The sequence below is a fragment of the Saccostrea cucullata genome, unplaced genomic scaffold (genome assembly GCF_032062105.1).
Source record: "Saccostrea cucullata isolate Sc308-1 unplaced genomic scaffold, CSIRO_AGI_Scuc_v1 ctg1039, whole genome shotgun sequence".
NCBI lineage: Eukaryota > Metazoa > Mollusca > Bivalvia > Ostreida > Ostreidae > Saccostrea > Saccostrea cuccullata.
This window is the reverse complement of record NW_026928226.1, coordinates 288,968-307,667: the sequence shown is the minus strand read 5'-3', so window position 1 is coordinate 307,667 and position 18,700 is coordinate 288,968. Positions and strand designations below refer to the sequence as shown.

The following is an 18,700-nucleotide window of genomic DNA, read 5'->3' as shown; positions in this document are numbered from 1 at the left end:
AACCAGGTTATAAAGAAATAATTTTCTTTCCTTTTTGGATATTAACCAATGAGAGGCCAGAATCAAACAAAATTCAAATTTTTGATTAAGCTTTTTAGGTTAATAACCGCCATTATTTCTGGACAAGCACCAAATACTCTATGAATTTGTTACTAACCGTCCACAGTAACGTTCGAAGATTGTCCGATAAATTCATGGACAAAACTTTTCCCCGAAAGCTAATTGGCGCACTGAGCTGAAATTTTCAACAAATGTTTCTTTTTCTTCATGTTTTAGTGCATTTTATTCATTTTTATAAAATTATAAACAAAATGAGGTTTTTTTATTTTTGAATGTGCAAAGGGTACTATCTCCTACGGCGCACGATCAAAATATATTTTCAAGTGAAATAAAGCATTATATCAAAATAAAAGTATCAAATAACTAAACTGAAGTGAAAATTATCCTACTTTCAATAGACTATCTATTTTGTCATCTTTTTGAAAATTTCAAGGCATTTGCTTAATTTTATGATTAAGTCGTAAAAACAACACTCGAGAAAAGGCGATGTTACAGAGCACTTGAGAGCAGTTCTTTTTAATTTAGATGTAGTAATGACGCCTAATTAGACTTTAAAGGACATAGAACAAATTAATAAGAAATATATGAAAATATCACCAGATCTTTACTATACACGTGAAATGGACTTTTTCTTGGCAAACTCTTTTATATCAAACCACAGGATAGAACAAAACACACGGACAAACGTCTTCGGTAATAGTCAAAGACACTATAACTGCAGGTATTGCCTATTTCATTAAATGATATTGTGAATCCTGTCCATAGCTTACGAATATATCTTCAGAAGGTCTCGTAATAGGTTGCACTTTGTTGCATCGACTATTTAAGGAGGACACAAGGAAAACTCAAGCTTGTAAATCACTGGAATTCTTTAGTTTAAGGTAGATCACGGGTTTGCTGACGTCACAATAGGATTTGACGTAAAAAGCTTACCGCGTTCAGATTAACAAGGCAAATAATATCTTCAGCAGTAGATATTTTCTGTATGCAGTAAAAAGTGAAATATATATTAAGGGTTGTTTGGAGTATTTAAATATTTTTTGTGTGTAATTGAGAATAAATGATGTTTTGATCAAGGTTGTCTTTTACATTATAAGCAGTTTTTAATGCTGCTATCTGTTGTGTGTACGTTCATTTCTAAAATACCACTGCCTAATTGTTGATACAATACAAAGACATAATTTTTTGTTCACTTTTATGAATGTTGTTTTGTTTGTTTAATTAAGTCTATATACAAATCTACTTTATTTTTATTTGTTTACAATCGTCTCTAACTCATTATACAAGGTATCCATTTACTTCGTGATGAGGTACGCGTAGATTGGTAATATTTTTATCCGCAACAGTATTGTCTGATTTAAAAAAAAAATTTGCATATGATTTTTAAAACGAGAAAGAAATGGACACTATTTGGGGCAACAATATGCTAAATGTACTATAATTTGTAAATAAGTTTCTCTTCCTGATGCTTTTATTCTTTCGGGGCGGGGGGGGGGGGGGTGTAAGATACTCAGAAATTATCAACAGGAGAGACGTTAATGATTTAGGTAACATCACTAAATAAAATATTTTTCTATAATTCAGACCCTATTATTATTGATAATCATTAGCGATTCGGCTTACAACTGCAATTGGGGTTTTGTTTGAGTGAGGAGAGGGGTGTCAAGGCAAGAGTTGCAGGCCCTGCGCATTTGAATAACAATTTCAATCTAACCACGCAGACGAATCTTAAAAAAATTCAGAAAGAAAAATTTCAAACGAAAGGAGTCAGCTGACAAATTTTTAGCCTTTGTTTTCAGGCAAACGGTAAACCCGCGATCTACCTTCAATAGGACGTACACAACTTTTGATAGCAAAGAAGAAACGTGACACTGCTTAAGACACTTAAGGACATCATCACCCCTGCGTCACGACATAAAGTTTCGATATTTGTTTTTGTATGCATATATTGTATATCCATTTGAAATTTAATATGCAAACCAGTATTACTTAGAAAAAAAACAACTAAAAGATTAGTGAAATTTTTAAAACGCAGTACGAATTACTTTTCAATCTAGACAACATATCCACGATTTAACGGTAACCTAACAACCCTCGTACATTTAGGTTGTTCAAGTATTTAGAAAGCTTGGCTTTTGACCTCGCCGTCAATAAAGTTGAACAACCGGAAATATTTCTATTACATTCTTCTACAAATTAAACATAATGAACAATTCAAATATAACAGGTTTAATGTGTACATCTCTTTTATTTCTCAATTATCCGATGAATATTTTATCCGACTCGGAAATCAAATTGCATAGATCAAGAGTATGATCATCAAAAGTAAAAAGTTTGTAGCCCATTTGATGCCTTCAATATATTTTTCTATGTTGAATAGAGATAATTTTTAAGAAATTAATTGAATAAATATGGATAGTTAAATTAATAAATGACTGCATGAAAAAGAAAAGATTTATGATATTAAACCACTCATTGCTTCATTTTAATGGTTTAATTTCAGGTAATCGTGATACCAGTACATACTTCAGTCACCTTTCATTGTTTATCAATTCAGACCAGTAGATAAGTAATTACATTTAAATATCTTATATGTAGATGTCATTGTCCTTTCAACAAAACCATAGGTTAAATAGTGGTTACCCTATTTGATATTGTCGGTTATGCTCAGGTACCGAATGAACGTGGTAATAATGACACATGGAAGTGCAGCTCCCAAAACATTTAATTTTGCAAAGTAATTTTGACATATCAAATGGATATTTTTCCTTTTAGATTTGGTACATCTACTCCGGTTGACAGTTTGATTCAAAGAAAATGTGGCTTGGTTCTTTGACTGACATAAATATGTAGATATCCCTAACTTTTATCAAAGAAATCAGATCTAACTATTACGGAACATTGTATTTGATATGATTGTTTGTTTTTTTCAAAGTCCCTCTCGAGAATTTTTCATTCATGTGGGGCGCCAGCACTTTCCGTTAAAGAGCTGCAAAACTTGTCATACACTCAGGGCCATTGAGCAGGGAGGGATCTTTTTCTTGGCAATACCTACATGTACTACGACATGCAACCTCGGTTTTTAACGGTCTCATCGGAAAGGCCGATCTCTACGTCCTTCAGTGGGATACAAAGTCGCGACGAAGGATTGACGCCTTACTTGTATTTAATATGTAATGCTTTTTTGGAAAATAAATAATCCACTTAAACTAAAATAAAATAAGAAGTACATTTGTTTAAAGTAGTTTTATTTACTGGGGCCCACTCGATTGGGACCCTTCTTATTCCGGAATAATCATTCTTTCCGCTCGATTGGTTCGGAAGGTTAGACTAAGAAGGCCTTCCCAGCCTCCCGCGTTAGAGAGGGAAGGTTTATTTAGACGAAGCATTCCGGTATGGCGGCGAACAGGTGGGTGAAAACTCTGAAAACTTTTTTTATTGTAAATAAACCAAATTAGAAGCAAAATAAAGTTGCAAAAAGTATTTGTGATAATGTTTGAAGGATACTTTCTCTTAAGTGGCATTTTTTTCTGTGTTGTGTAGTAACAATCAAGAAGCATCGGGAACAAACACTGTATCATTCACAACGGACGATGGAAAAAATGTTCTTTTACAACTGGATGATAAGACTCTCGAGAACCTTCAGAATAATGGTAAATATTGTGTCCATCATTAAAATCAAGGTAGAAGAACTTTTCTATCCGTTTAAAAATGTCTAATTATATTAATTTCTTTTCTGTTTACAATGTGAATGCGGTTTTTATTTTTAGATCCCAATACAATTGAATTCGTATTAAATTTAGTAGCAGAACAGGAACAAGAAGAATCCGAGGAAAACGAAATTGGTATGTATGTTGTAGATATATTATATAATATGTAAATATAATAGGTACAAAACAATGAAAATTAACATTTTTTTAAAAACCTTTTTTAAACGTAATTTAATATTATAAAAATAAATATTTCTTTGATCATAATTACAATCAATTTCAAATATGGATAAAATATAGGCCATGCCGCCAAGGAAGTAGCGTTTTATTACTACATTTCATATGCTAAACAATGACAACTTACATGCATTCCTCTTAATCTGTGAAATAAGTTCTCCAGTGTTGTTATAATACTACCGGTATATATGATTGAGCACTACTGAATTATGTGTTGCTAAGTTTCTCTAATTTTCTTCAATTTTGTAGAGGATCCAAAACCTAGTGGAGAGGCTATCACTCGAACTAATTCCTGGACCAAAGAGAGATCAAAAGTTCTTCTACATGAATATAGAGAGAGATATTTGCAATTCAATAGCCCAACACAGAAGAAGAAAACTTTATGGAGGGAGATTTGCCAAGTGATCAATACAGAAACGCAATCAACATTCACCAGCCAGCAAGTCGAAGGAAGATTCAAAACAATGCTTTCGTCGTACAGAAAGTACAAGGATGCCAAGAAAAGAACAGGCACTGAGCGAAAGGAATACGAATTTGCCTCCGAAATGGATGATATCTTTGGAAATTCGCACTCTACAACCCCAGCTTTTGTTGTTGAAAGTAGTTCAACAAGTACCTCTACACCTACAACCCACAGGAGCAGAGCTAAAGAACCAAGTCCTAGTACAAGTAGTAGCAGTGAAAGTGTGACCAATACTGAATCAGAATCAAGTAAAGATAATGAAAAGCAGATTAATGAAGGGAAGGCAGGGAGAAGAAAAAGGAAACATCATCCCACAACAGGTGCATCTCAGTTGATAGATTTCTTAAAATGCTATACAGAGAAACGGGAAGAAGAGGACAGAAAGAAAGAGGAAGAGGAGAAACGACGAACAGAAACCATGCACAAAGAGCACATGAAAATGCTCTCAGGGCTTACCAATATTATCGGCAAACTTGCAGATGTAGCTGCAGCTGCAAAGAAGTAGAAATATATATCTGTAATAAGAGGGACATTTTAAGTTGACAATGTTAATTATTTTACTCTTCATGTTTCAAAGTTTTTGTTTACACAATGGTGCAAATATCAAGGTTTTGATATTACATGTACTTTCTAATCAGTTTGAACTGTATTGAGTACATATTTCAAAGCAAAAAATGTAGGCATTGTACTTATCAGTTTGTCTGACCTTTGTTATTATTTATGCAACAAGGAATGTGTTACATACTTTTTATTTTTACATTGTTTTGTTACTATTTTGTTACCTTTTCAAAGAAAATATAAATTGTTTTAAAACAATCTTAGTTATGCCAATTATTCTTTGTGGCCTTGACCTCTGACTTCAACAAATCTTAAAGTTGGCCTTTTTTCTCCCAGGCTTTGCATGTGAATTCTGAAAGACCAAGCATCAGTCATCCAGGAGAGTTGAAGGACAGTTAGACAATTATGTAGACAAATATATAACATCAAATATAGAATATTGAAAAAAATAATAAGAATTTCTGTCATTGGAACATTTATTCATACAAATTGACAAGGGCATAAATGTTTTCTGCAATATAACATATTTAAATCTTATATTTGCTTAACACATAGGAATATAATGATGCATGTGTACAAAAAACTGTCAAAGTCATGGCTGGGCATTTGAAAGTTGTCTGGTTAGGAACAGCCGTTTCAAGTTACCTTCAGCAGTGTCTGTAGTAACTTCAGCAAAAACTTGTTCATCTACCTCTGTTTCAAAGTTTTCACCAAGCTCATCATGATTGATGATACAAATATTATGCAACACACATGCGGCAACAACAGTTTTCACAATGTATTCTATATCAACCATGTTAATGTGTTGCAGGCGCCTAAATCTTCCTTTTAATACACCAAAAGCATGTTCAATGATGGCCCTGGCTCTGCAAAGTGTTTTGTTGAAAATCTTTTCAGCTGCTGTCATATTCTGACTTTCCCGGTATGGTTTCATCAAGTATGATGAGAGTGAGTATGCTCCATCTCCTACAAGATGATGTGGTCCACATAGCTGTGCCTGGTGTTGACAAACTTCAGAGTTCCTGAAGACCCTGGCATCATTGACACGCCCTGGCCATCCACAGTTAATATCTATAAATAGTCGGTCGTGTCGACAAACAGCTTGTAGGATAATTGAATGAAAACTTTTTCGATTCACGTAATCGGCCTCATTTTCACCTGGCGGTGTAATGGATATGTGAGTTCCATCAATTGCCCCAATGACTCCCGGAAACCCACTGAAATCCTCAAATTCTGACATAATTTCTTGTTTTTCTTCATTGTTTGGCCACTTTACAAATTTCTTGCACAAATCACTAAACAAATCTATGAGTCTTCTATTATGAAGTATCAATGTGGATTCTTGCACATCAAATCTATCCGAGATCGACCGAACAGTTTCCTGCGTACCTAAGTACCAAAGCAGCATCATGAGGTCTTTTTCTAGAGTTGTTTGTAACCTTCCGCCTGTCTGCTGTCTACTTTGTAGAGTTTGTAAATTTGCCAAATGATTCAAAATACATTCAAATGTCTCCCTTGATAATCTGAAATGTCTTTTAAACTGTTCAGGCAAATACCCTGGAATAATTCTTTCGACATAACCATCTATTTTGCTAATATCATCTCTTACTCTGCAAAAATAAGCATAAAACCCTTATAATAAATTGAAAATATATAATATTTTCATGACTAACTTTTTTAATAATACAATAATATTTTTTCAGTTGAATGTTCTTCAATATATATATTCTACACTCTTAGTATTTAGGATTTAATTTTAAAAATTATTATAATAATCAGTGTACTTACACAGCTGAGCTTGCAACGCATGCAAGAAAAACAAAGTCATCTCTTCGCCTTTTAGACCTGACATTTAATGATTTAAGGGATTCAAGTTCTAAAACAGACACAGCTGCAGTAATTGCAGAACATAGCAACTTATTACATTCAGCCATATCCTATACCCACCTTAACACTCGATTGAGACATATATCTTCCAACCCTTCTGACATTCCCTTCTGCTTCTAGAAGGGTCCCAATCGAGTGGGCCCCTGTTTAGGTTGCGTGTCAGGTACAACATAGATAAAATGATTTTTAATCCAGATATTTTATTTTTAACACACAAGACTCTAACGTGCACCTGGACGAGAGATGTTCATAACCAATAAGGAACAGATTATCATCTGTATCTGTGCACAACCCACATAGTATGTAAAGACTCTCACAGCTAATGTAACGTATAAAATCTCCATCTTCATTTATCACATGGACACATTTATTGTTATCATCACTAGTAAGAATGTGTCCTTGACTGTCTGTACTGATTCCTCTTGGAATGAATTGGTTATTTCGTGGTAAAGGAGTTTGTCCATAATATCTAAACTTTAGTTTTCTGGTCTGGTTGGCAACTGTTACTGTCTTAGCTCCACTGTCAGCCACACAGATATCAAGATTCCTGTTTCCACATATGTACGTATCAGAAGCACTGCATGAATAAAGAGGTTTATTCTCATTATCAAACTGTATGGATTGTTTTTCTTTGGAGGTACAGCATCGGACGACTCTTGATTGTTTGTTTTCATTACTTTGCATGATTACCAGTATATCATCAGAGGAGGTGCTACAAACACCGTGAGGTCTCCAGTACTGTAATCTGATCACCTCCTCTGCGCCCCCCGTTCTTCACAATATTGACAGATCTATCCCAGTAATCAGTGTAAATAAGATCGCCACTATGTGTCACTGCTATGTCTGCTGGCCTGTTTCCTGATATTGTTCTTATTGTCTTGATTTGTAAACCATGATTGAAACGGTAGAGGGTCATGGTGCGATTATTTCCACATATCCAACTCATTTCATTTCCCAAACAGGCAACATTTCCATGGTAGCCCGAAACAACAAATCGAGGCGGACTTAATAAAACACCTCCAGGGTAACCTGAGGCAACATTTCTAGGGTAACCTATGGCAACGTTTCCAGAAAATCCATTTCCTAGAACATTTTCTGGGAATCTTGTGGCAAAATTTTCAGGGAGGCCTAAATTAATATTATTAGGGTAGCCTAGGGCAACATTTGTAGGATTGTCTGAGGCATAATTTCCAGGGAAGTATGAGGCACCACTTTCAGTGCATCCTGAGGCTGTATTTCCAGAGGAAACATTTTCAGGGTGGCCCAAAAATGAAATATTCCTTTGGGAAACCCTTGGTGTCTCAAGTATTTTTTTTACAGGATGACAGCTTTGAAATGCTGGTGATTTTTTACCTATTTTATATCCAAATTCCGGATGTTTTTGTGTTATCTTAATACTGTATCCATACTCTTCTGATTTAATAGAAAACGGTGATAAAACTCCATAAACTTTACAAAGTTCTTCCCCTTGAATAAATATTGTCCCTGGAATAAATTTTGGTAAAGACAGAACAAACTTTTGTGGAAGTTTCTTATATTTATCTACATTAGATCTTACATTGAACGGTGTTGAAATGTCATTAGAATCTGCAGCGGTAGCAAGAAAATCAATATCATCTTTAATGTTTACAATTTTAACGTGAATTTCATCTAGATGTACCTTTAACGTTTGTAACTGTACGGTTTTTGCTTTATTAAAAATTGAAGGAGAATCTGACAATCCGTCTTTTCCTTAAACTTCAATATGCCAATAAAGGAATTGACGCGGTTAATATAAGTAATATTCTTAATCACAAAAGGGTCCAGTCTTGTATTCCACCATATTTCAAGTTAAAGACTACACCTTGTATTTCCTACAAATATACATCGACCATTGCTTCCAAACTTTTCAATTACAAATACACTTTACATGGCCTGGATATTGACTATCTGAAAAAAAATCCCCTTTCGTGTTCATGTTCTTCTTCGCCCTATAACTATAGTCCTGCTGGACACGTTATTACAGGTGACGTAAAAATAGTTCGTAATGAGGACCTTAGATCACTTATTTTAAAAGGTCCTAAATATAGGGAACACCAATCCTTCAACTGGCGTCGGAATTTCATAAATATTATGGATTCTGTTGAAAATTACGCCAGACGATGGGCTAGATATGAAAAAGAAGACATTGACACCTTGTCAGAATGGATTAAATGTATCAGATCCATGTTAAAGTCACGTATTAAAAGATTGAGGGGCAAAGTGAAAACCATCTATCCTTCTGTGTTCAATAAACCAGAAGTGAAAAAAGAATTAGATATATTACTCGATCAGTACGTACTGGTTCCTGCCGACAAAGCAGGTAACAACATTGTCTTCGTTTGTAAGGCTCATTATATAAATTGTATTCTAGAAGAACTTGGATTTAATTCTACAAGTGGTAATCCTACTTATACATATACTTCCCCTTCTAAGGAAGAAATTCTTCAGAATCACCTGTCAGTATTGAATACTTTTAATATTCCACAGAGCCAAAATGAATTTGAACTACCTTATATATATTGGATTCCGAAACTTCATAAGAATCCTTACAAACAAAGATACATTGCAGGTTCCAGTAAATGTTCAGCCAAGCCTCTTTCGTTACTTCTCACTATAATATTGACAGTAGTGAAGGAAAAACTTCAAGAGTACTGTACAACTATATATTCAAGAAGTGGTGTAAATCAGATGTGGATACTTAAAAATTCTAAAGAACTTTTGGACAATTTGAAATCACAAGACTTTACAAAAATCAACAGCATAAAAACTTACGACTTTTCAACTTTATACACAACAATTCCCCACGACAAATTAAAATCCAGGCTTTTTGATATCATTGACAGCTGCTTCTTCAACAAAAATGGAACTCGTAAGTTTACTTACCTCGTCATTGGTCATTTGAAAAATTATTTTGTTAAAACAGATTCTGATTGCACACATAAGTACTCTGAAGTTGACATCAAAAAGATGCTTGAGTTTCTGATTGACAATATCTATGTGGTTTTTGGAGACCAGGTCTTCCAACAATCTGTTGGAATTCCCATGGGTACCAATTTCGCTCCGTTATTAGCAGACCTATTTTTGTATTCATATGAAGCGAAATTTTATACGTGAAAAGAAGAAAACACTTGCTTTGGCCTTCCACTCAACATTTAGATATACCGGGGTATCGACGACGTATTGTCTATTAATAATGATAATTTCCATTCCTTCGTCGACACGATATATCCTGGTGAGCTTGAAATAAAAGATACCACAGAGTCCGACACTTCTGCTTCATACTTGGATACTTTACTTGAAAAAGACACTAATGGTAATCTAACAACCAAGCTATATGATAAACGTGATGACTTTAACTTTTCTATCGTCAACTTCCCTTACTTATGCAGCAATATACCTTCATCACCTGCATATGGAGTATTTATATCTCAGTTGATTCGATATGCAAGAGCATGTTCTACGTATGAACAATTTCTTAAACGAGGTAAATTATTGACAAGCAAGTTGATGAAACAAGAATATCAGCGGTCTCGTTTGAAGTCATCATTTCGTAAATTCTATGGTCGATACAATGACCTTGTCAGCAAATACAATTTATCATTGAATGAAATGCTTACTGACGTTTTTCATACCAATTGTTAGTCCATTATTTATACACTGAATTGACCACGGATTTTTTCCGTTATATCCTGATTATGACAACGAGCACACGGCGGGTGTGACCGGTCAGCAGGGGATGCTCACTCCTCCATGGCACCTGATCCCACCTCTGATGTTTCGGGGGTCCGTGTTTGCTCTGCTCTTATTTTGTATATTTGTTTAATGGACGTTGAGATTGAATACTGTTCGTTATTTCCATATCGTTCCATTAAGCTGTGCTTTAAGTTTTCTGACGAGTTGGTCAATTTGTTTGTGCCATTCCTCTCCATGTATTGTTATTACTGTTGAGAGATCTCCGTATGCCTTTTCTAACTGACTCATTGTCTTTTGCACGTCAACGTCTATGTCCTGGTAGGTGGGATAAATTGTTTCATTTAATTCTTTGTGCTCTTTTCTTTTCAAGTCTTTCTTTTCACCTACAACGTGCAAAAGTTTTGAGAGCTTGTGACTAAGATGTTGATCAGATGCCAGGCAAGTGTGACAGACAGGAATGTCACAATGTCTACAGAACATCTCACATTGTTCTTTGTCATGGGAGGTGCATGCAGGGTAGATAACGGTAGAATTCCTAGACTGATATTTGACCACTCTGTGATCCTTGGTTTCATTCGTTGAAATATGTTCTCCAACACAGGCCTTGCAGAGGTTGACGAGACATGTGTCACAGTGCATCTGTACTAATGTTGTCTCACACAGGTCACATCGCATCAAATCCTGGGCACTGGTACGGGGGTCCATGACTAGTGTTAGGCTCTGAAATAATAAATTATATTATTTATCTGTGGATGAATATTTGCAAGATTATTCACTGAATTTTTTTCTTCTGATTTCCTTTATCATAGTGTAACAAGTACGGTTGATGTATTTTGAAAGTTCAGGAGAAAATGAACCAATTTTAGCATAAAGGTAACACCTTTTTCATCAAAGATCAACACTTTTGTTTTCTCTTTTCTGGATATATATGAGAACTTGGATCAATCAACCTAAATTCAGTAAAAGTTACAGACTTTAAAATATTGTTTTTTTTTTTTTTAATTTTATTTATTTATTTATTTTTTTTGCTTCTCTAATTTTTAATTCACATTAATGAACCATGATCTTGTGCTCACAAGTTTAGAATTTGAATTTGAACACACGAATTTTGGATATTTATTCTCCTCTCTGCCGAAGAAGAAATCGATTTTGTATATAAATAACGATGAATATGACTGTCAGATACATACGTTTGTAGCAACCTAAAACTTTACATATTTATTATATGCCTAACACACAAAATGTTTTCATACAACTAAAAAAATATTATGACGAAAATTATATGATTTAAAATAGTTTTATAATTAATAATTACCTGTTGACAAGTAAAGCAATGTTAGCTCCACTAAACAACTAAGTTTCAATACAAAGGGTGTTCCAGGTCACATGATTCCCTAACCATTATCTACCTGTCAATTTTTTCAATTTTTATTTTTGTCTAGTTTGAGTCAGCAGGGTATTAAAAAAATATGTATTGAATACGATCAGCAGAAAGAAACAAAGCCGCCTGTGAAGTTCTATAATTTGATCTGTAATTTTAGACAATCTTCTTGCTTGACTGGGAAATTGTGTTTACTCTGAGCAATTCTATACTACTAATGTATATTATAAGAAAAACACAGTGTTGAGGTTGAATTGTTTTTATTGTTAAATGACAGTTCATTACATTTAGTTTAGTGCGTTATTTATTGAACAACAAACTACATATTGCAGCTGATATTATTTCTAATGACCGAAATGGAATGTTTATCACCCAGCATTTAACAACAAGAATACACAATAAGATGATAATTCCAATTGCCTACTGTATAATTACCGTTGGTGTTTAAGTGGGTTATTTTTTTTAGAGAACGAACATGTCTGACTCTTATTAAGGTCTTTATTTTCGTTGACCTGTCAGAGAGCTGAAAGCTGAGATGAATGTTTCTGATCACAGTTTGTTTTGTGTTCATCTGACTGTCTGCTTCTGTATATTTTTTTTATTCATTTTCAACTTCTTCTTAAAACCAATAAACGAATTTCAACCAAACTTGCCACAATTAAATAAAGGAACATTCCCTCTTTCTATGAGTGATATAGATTGCAATTTGTGAAAAGTAAGTCGCATATTTGGAAAAACCTTATCAACAAAAACCAGCCTGAGCCAGAAAAATTGAAATTTATATGAAAGTTTCATTGCATAGTGAAGAGTCAACGTAGTTCAAATTAATACTTTCAAGGAAAGAACTGGACCGCAATAGGTCATCATGGTCTACTCAGAAAGACTAACGCCATGATTTGTTATAATTAGTTATACATGTTATCTGGTAAATTCAAGTTTCATCAAATAATGAACTCAGGGGATATATTTATAGAAATAAATTGGCAAACTCTTTCCTTCAGAAAGCCTGATTACTTTGTAAACATGGACTGATACAGACGGAGTTTCGGGTTGTGTAAAATAAAGTTGGTTCAAATCATGACACAGCGAGGAGCACACAACACACAATAAAAGTTTGAATAAATGGGGAAACAATCCTCTGCTGAAAAAATGGAAGGTTTTACTTTTCGTTTATCGTCGTCTTTCCTCCGTCGTGCGTCTTGTGTCAACATATGTACATTTTTAGCTTATACTCTGAAAGGGTTCTGTCAGCAAACCTTTGTATCCTCCATGATAGCTTTTACAGTAAACCTTTATATTCCTCTGATTAAGGTTCTTACTGTTAAATTTATATACACTTGTAATGACTTACACAACAAGTCCTTAGTGTGCAGGGTTTAACTACTGTGAAATCACAAAGTTTTGAGGGATTTTAATTTTCGTTGTTTTCAAGGTATGTTATGACCCACAAACTCATGCCTATTACGGGATGTGAAATGCTACAAACATAATTACTCATTTATTATTGATCCACGAAATCAAATCTCACGTACCAAGAGATCCTCATACCACTAAATTTGACCCCATGAAAATATTTGATTTTACAGTATACATGTATGTTAAACAAAGATATGTTTATAAACTGTTGAAGTTTTACTGTATGATTCACATTGTTTTAGAGCTATTGTAAAAACAAATTTTTGGACATTGTGACTTTTGATGACACCGTAATATCAAAATGGATCAAAATGATGAATAATAACGTGTATATAAATAAAATAAGACAGAACTATGACTTATAGGGGAAAAAATCTAGAAATCCAAAAAAAATGATTATCTGTCAAAAATGAGTCTAAGTTAAGAAATTCAACACCATCGGTGTTTTGAGGCCACATTTATTCACATTGCTGCTTTATTTACGTGCTAGGTTATTTTTTTTTACTGGTCCGAACAAATTATTTAAACATCTATATTTTAATGCTCATTAGAAATATACAAAGCAGTCTGCTGAATTGGAAAAAAAATATTTGAAAATTCTCATTATTTACTTTGTAATTACTATTTTCCTGCATGAATGACACAGAGAGCTGCATTTTATGATACAATTTACAGCAGTACATAAAAGCATATGTGAAGTTTAAACATCTTTCTTTTTTTAAAAAAAAAAAAAAGATAAACCTTTATGTTTTGCATGCTACTTTACATGTGACAAACACTATATAAGGCCTCATTTTATTTTAATATTGACTAAGGATAATCCACTAAAACATTTCGGGCTCACAACAGGTGTGACCGGTCAATAGGGGATACTTACTCCTCCTGGGCACCTGATTCAACCTCTGGGATTTCCTGAGGTCCGTAGTAAAAACCATTGTGAAGAACTAATCTTTGCGCGTTCGACAAATGAGCTATTCTCTGCTTCGGAAGCTAATTCCCAGTTATCCGTTATCTTCTAGAATTTACTTTTGTATAGGTAAAATATGTCATTAGAATAATCCCCGTGCGGACGTCAAGTTAAATAATCCCTGCTCCAAAAGCCAATTCCCCGTCATTCGTATTCCTCTATTTATTTTCTTTTGTATCGGTATGATAAAACAGTTAAAAAGTATATCATTGAGAGAGTTAGCAAAATTCCAGTTCCAATCGACGAGAACTATTTCCCTCGTTTGCCCCTCATGAAATAATCCAAGCACTGGGGAACTTAAATTAATCATAGTTTCCATTTTTTTTTCATTTATACACGACAAGATTGCCACTTTTCCTAAATATTAAGAATAAAATTAAAATTTGTGAAAGTACAAGGATGTGTCAATCAAACCCGCCAATATTTTAACTTTAATTCAATTTAATTTTCAATGTTCAATAAATAAATTTTGAATTAAATGTTGTTGAATATTTTTCATACCAGCATTCATTCTTTAAGGGATTTCAATTGATATGGTTTCTTTTGAAGGACCGGACTGTTCATCTCATGCCCATGTAAATATTAATTTATAAAACAGTCTTTATTCCTTAAGAACTCTATTGATTTTCATTTGCACAAGTTTTCGCCTCAACACCCGATTAATTTGCTCTTACTAAAGTACATCTGTTGTCTCGTCATATTTTCTGGTATTTTGTATTGAAAGCCATCAAATAAATGATCTAGGTCAAATAAAAAATAGGACTAGTTAGGGGCATGTTATCCATAAATATTTCAGCTGTTTATTGCAGAACAATAACCTTTTTGAAAAAAATTGAAGTATACAAATCAGTTATATGTTCTGTTTATCATTCTTTTCATATTCTTGTATGCCATTACAATGATTATTGGTATAATTGGTTTCACCACATATATTTGATTTTCATAACACAACTGTGAGTGCAATACCATTCGTCCCTCTCTTTGTCTTTTTCTTTGGAAATAACGAAAAGATTGTCAACATTATCTATACAGATTCTATACGGTTTATTCTTTCCAAGGATCAGATAATGAAGAAACTGTCCATCTTTGTCAATGATATGGACACATCGATTATCATAATCAGTTGTAAGGATGTGACTCTCACTGTCTGTAGTGATTCCTTGTGGACAAAATGGTTTATTCCTAGGAGCAGGAGTATGTCCAATATATCTGAATCTCAGTTTCCCGGCCCGATTGACCACCACTATTGCTTTAGCGTGATAGTCAGCTACACATACATCCAGATTCCTATTTTCACATATGTTCATGTATCGCCTAGGACCACCAGAGGAATATAGTGGTTTACCCTCATCATCAAATTGAATGGTTTGATTTTCTGTGAAGTCAGTGTATCGAACAACTTTTGTTTGTTTGTTGTCATCACTTCCCATAGTAACCAGAATGTCAACAGAGAAAGTGCTGCAGACATAACGAGGTTTCCAGTACTGAAGTCTGATCAACTCCTGTATCTCGTCATTCTTAACGATGTTTATTGTTTTATACAAGCCATCAGTATAAACTAAGTCTTCGCTTCTTAACACTGCTATGTCTTCTGGTATGGTCCTTGCCTTCGTTTTGATAAACCGGTCTTGTATATGATCTTTTACAACGTAAAGTTCAATAATATTGCTTTCATCACATATCCACAATTTATCATCACCAAGACAGGAAATATTTTGAGGATTATTTGTAAGATGGAAAATATCGATGTAAACCTGATGGAATACAACATCTGGTGATTTCGTTTTAGTTAACCGAGAGGAACCGGCTTTTTGCATTTCTTGCCTTGGTTTGAATATGTAACCATACTCTTCTGATATAAATGAAAATGGTGATATGCTTCCTAATTGATAACTTAATGTTTCGTCTTGAATAGTATTTGGAATGAATTGAGGTAGTGAGGGTACAAGTTTTTGTGGAAGCTTCTGATATTGATCCGTCTTTGGTGTTACACTTATTAATCTCGCAATGTCATTGGTGTGTTCAGCAATGCATGCATCAAATAAATCAATGTCATCTTTAATGTCCATAATTTTCTTGTTGATTTCATTCAAATGTTTTTGCATAGTTTTTAACTGAGATTTCTTTATTTCATCAAGTTGGGATTTAAGTTTCTTCACAACTTTATCAACTTTACTGTGCCAGTAATGTCCACGTTTCGTGATGGTTTCCAGTACTGAAGTCTGATCAACTCCTGTATCTCGTCATTCTTAACGATGTTTATTGTTTTATACAAGCCATCAGTATAAACTAAGTCTTCGCTTCTTAACACTGCTATGTCTTCTGGTATGGTCCTTGCCTTCGTTTTGATAAACCGGTCTTGTATATGATCTTTTACAACGTAAAGTTCAATAATATTGCTTTCATCACATATCCACAATTTATCATCACCAAGACAGGAAATATTTTGAGGATTATTTGTAAGAAAATATCGATGTAAACCTGATGGAATACAACATCTGGTGATTTCGTTTTAGTTAACCGAGAGGAACCGGCTTTTTGCATTTCTTGCCTTGGTTTGAATATGTAACCATACTCTTCTGATATAAATGAAAATGGTGATATGCTTCCTAATTGATGACTTAATGTTTCGTCTTGAATAGTATTTGGAATGAATTGAGGTAGTGAGGGTACAAGTTTTTGTGGAAGCTTCTGATATTGATCCGTCTTTGGTGTTACACTTATTAATCTCGCAATGTCATTGGTGTGTTCAGCAATGCATGCATCAAATAAATCAATGTCATCTTTAATGTCCATAATTTTCTTGTTGATTTCATTCAAATGTTTTTGCATAGTTTTTAACTGAGATTTCTTTATTTCATCAAGTTGGGATTTAAGTTTCTTCACAACTTTATCAACTTTACTGTGCCAGTAATGTCCACGTTTCGTGATGGCTTCTGAGATCTCTTTATATTTCTTTTCCAGTTCACTTACTAGTATTCTATTTTGAACATCAGTTGCAATATGTTGATATGTTGGGTAAATGGTTTCATTTAATTGGTTTCGCTGCATTTTTATCATTTCTTTCTTTTCCCCCATAACTTGTAAGATTTTCGATAATCTATGACCGAGATGTTGATCGGATGCCAGGCAAGTGTTACACACAGGAATGTCACAGTGTCTACAGTACATCTCACATCGTTCTATTTCATGGAAAGCACATTTACATGTAGGGTAGAATGGAGTCGAATTTCTAGACTCAAATTTGAGCACTCTGTGATCTTTCAATTCATCAGTTGCAATGTGTTCTCCCACACAGGTTTTGCACAAGTTATTGAGGCATGTATTACAGTACATATATACTATAGCTGTCTCACACAAGTCACATCGTATTACATCCTGGGAACTAGTATTCGGGTCCATGCCTAACTGAAATTGAAACAAAATGATTTAACGTTGATAAATACCGGTAATTGAAAAGAGAATCATCTTTAAATTCTGCTGGCCAGAGACTGTAAACTGTTGGTTTCTTGTTTTAGAAATGTTTTTTTTTTTGTTCTTTTTACTTTAGATTTTCAAGATTGAATCAATATATGTAGCATTTATAGAGTTAGTTATTTTCAAAATAACCTTAATGTGAAGGCAAACTACCAAAAATGCAAGACAGTACTGCAATCAGAAAGAGACTACAAAAATCAACATTTCAGACCATTTATTCCACACAGTCTACCATGACATTTTTTAGATTATAAAGGATGAAAGATATACATATTATTTTCAATATTAAAAAAATTCTAATACGTTTGTACTATATAATTCAAATAATAAAATGGAGAGAAAAAAAGGAGTTAAAATTAATGAAGCATGGTGGACAAAATATATTTGAACTGTCATTTACAACAAAGCAAGAATTTAATTTTAATCGGTGCAATGTCAAGTTTTACATCTAAATGTTATCTTTACAGATTAAAATTAAGTCATAGTGTCTCTTTTTTTGGTAACATTCAAACATTTGATCATTCTTTTGTTCAATGGTTTGCGTTCAATATTTTTATCCATTTCAAAGAAACAAAACCGTTCTGTTTGTTGTTACAGGAAATCGATCCTGTTCGGTAAATTTACAAATACAGACTTAGTCGAGATCGAAAATTGGGTAGAAGCAAAAGCTTTCAGCCTGATATTTTGTATTCCTTGTTATGAAATGAATACATTTTCAAACAATAATGGAAGAATAAAAAGGTATAAAAAATTATCAGAACTGTGTAATGCTTTCAGCCTTGGATACAAGCGTCAAGGCGTAACACCTTACTCAAACATGATCAAGTTTA

At 33.8% G+C, this 18,700-nt stretch overlaps 3 protein-coding genes across 3 annotated transcripts; 1 reads left to right on the top strand and 2 right to left on the bottom strand.

The window, feature by feature from the left end:
• The first annotated feature begins 3,455 nt into the window (after positions 1-3,455).
• Positions 3,456-5,062, top strand: LOC134276848 (BEACH domain-containing protein lvsA-like). The gene is made up of 4 exons (XM_062759135.1): positions 3,456-3,469; positions 3,604-3,713; positions 3,831-3,905; positions 4,257-5,062. Exons 1-4 carry the CDS (start codon positions 3,456-3,458, stop codon positions 4,973-4,975), a joined length of 918 nt encoding a protein of 305 aa, XP_062615119.1. The 3' UTR covers positions 4,976-5,062.
• A 10,251-nt stretch (positions 5,063-15,313) lies between these two features.
• LOC134276846 (uncharacterized) lies at positions 15,314-16,498 on the bottom strand. Its single transcript, XM_062759134.1, has one exon. It carries the CDS (start codon positions 16,496-16,498, stop codon positions 15,314-15,316), a length of 1,185 nt encoding a protein of 394 aa, XP_062615118.1.
• Positions 16,499-16,766: 268 nt separating this feature from the next.
• LOC134276845 (E3 ubiquitin-protein ligase TRIM45-like) lies at positions 16,767-17,795 on the bottom strand. Its single transcript, XM_062759133.1, has one exon. The coding sequence runs from the start codon at positions 17,793-17,795 to the stop codon at positions 16,767-16,769; it is 1,029 nt and encodes a 342-aa protein (XP_062615117.1).
• Positions 17,796-18,700: the final 905 nt, after the last annotated feature.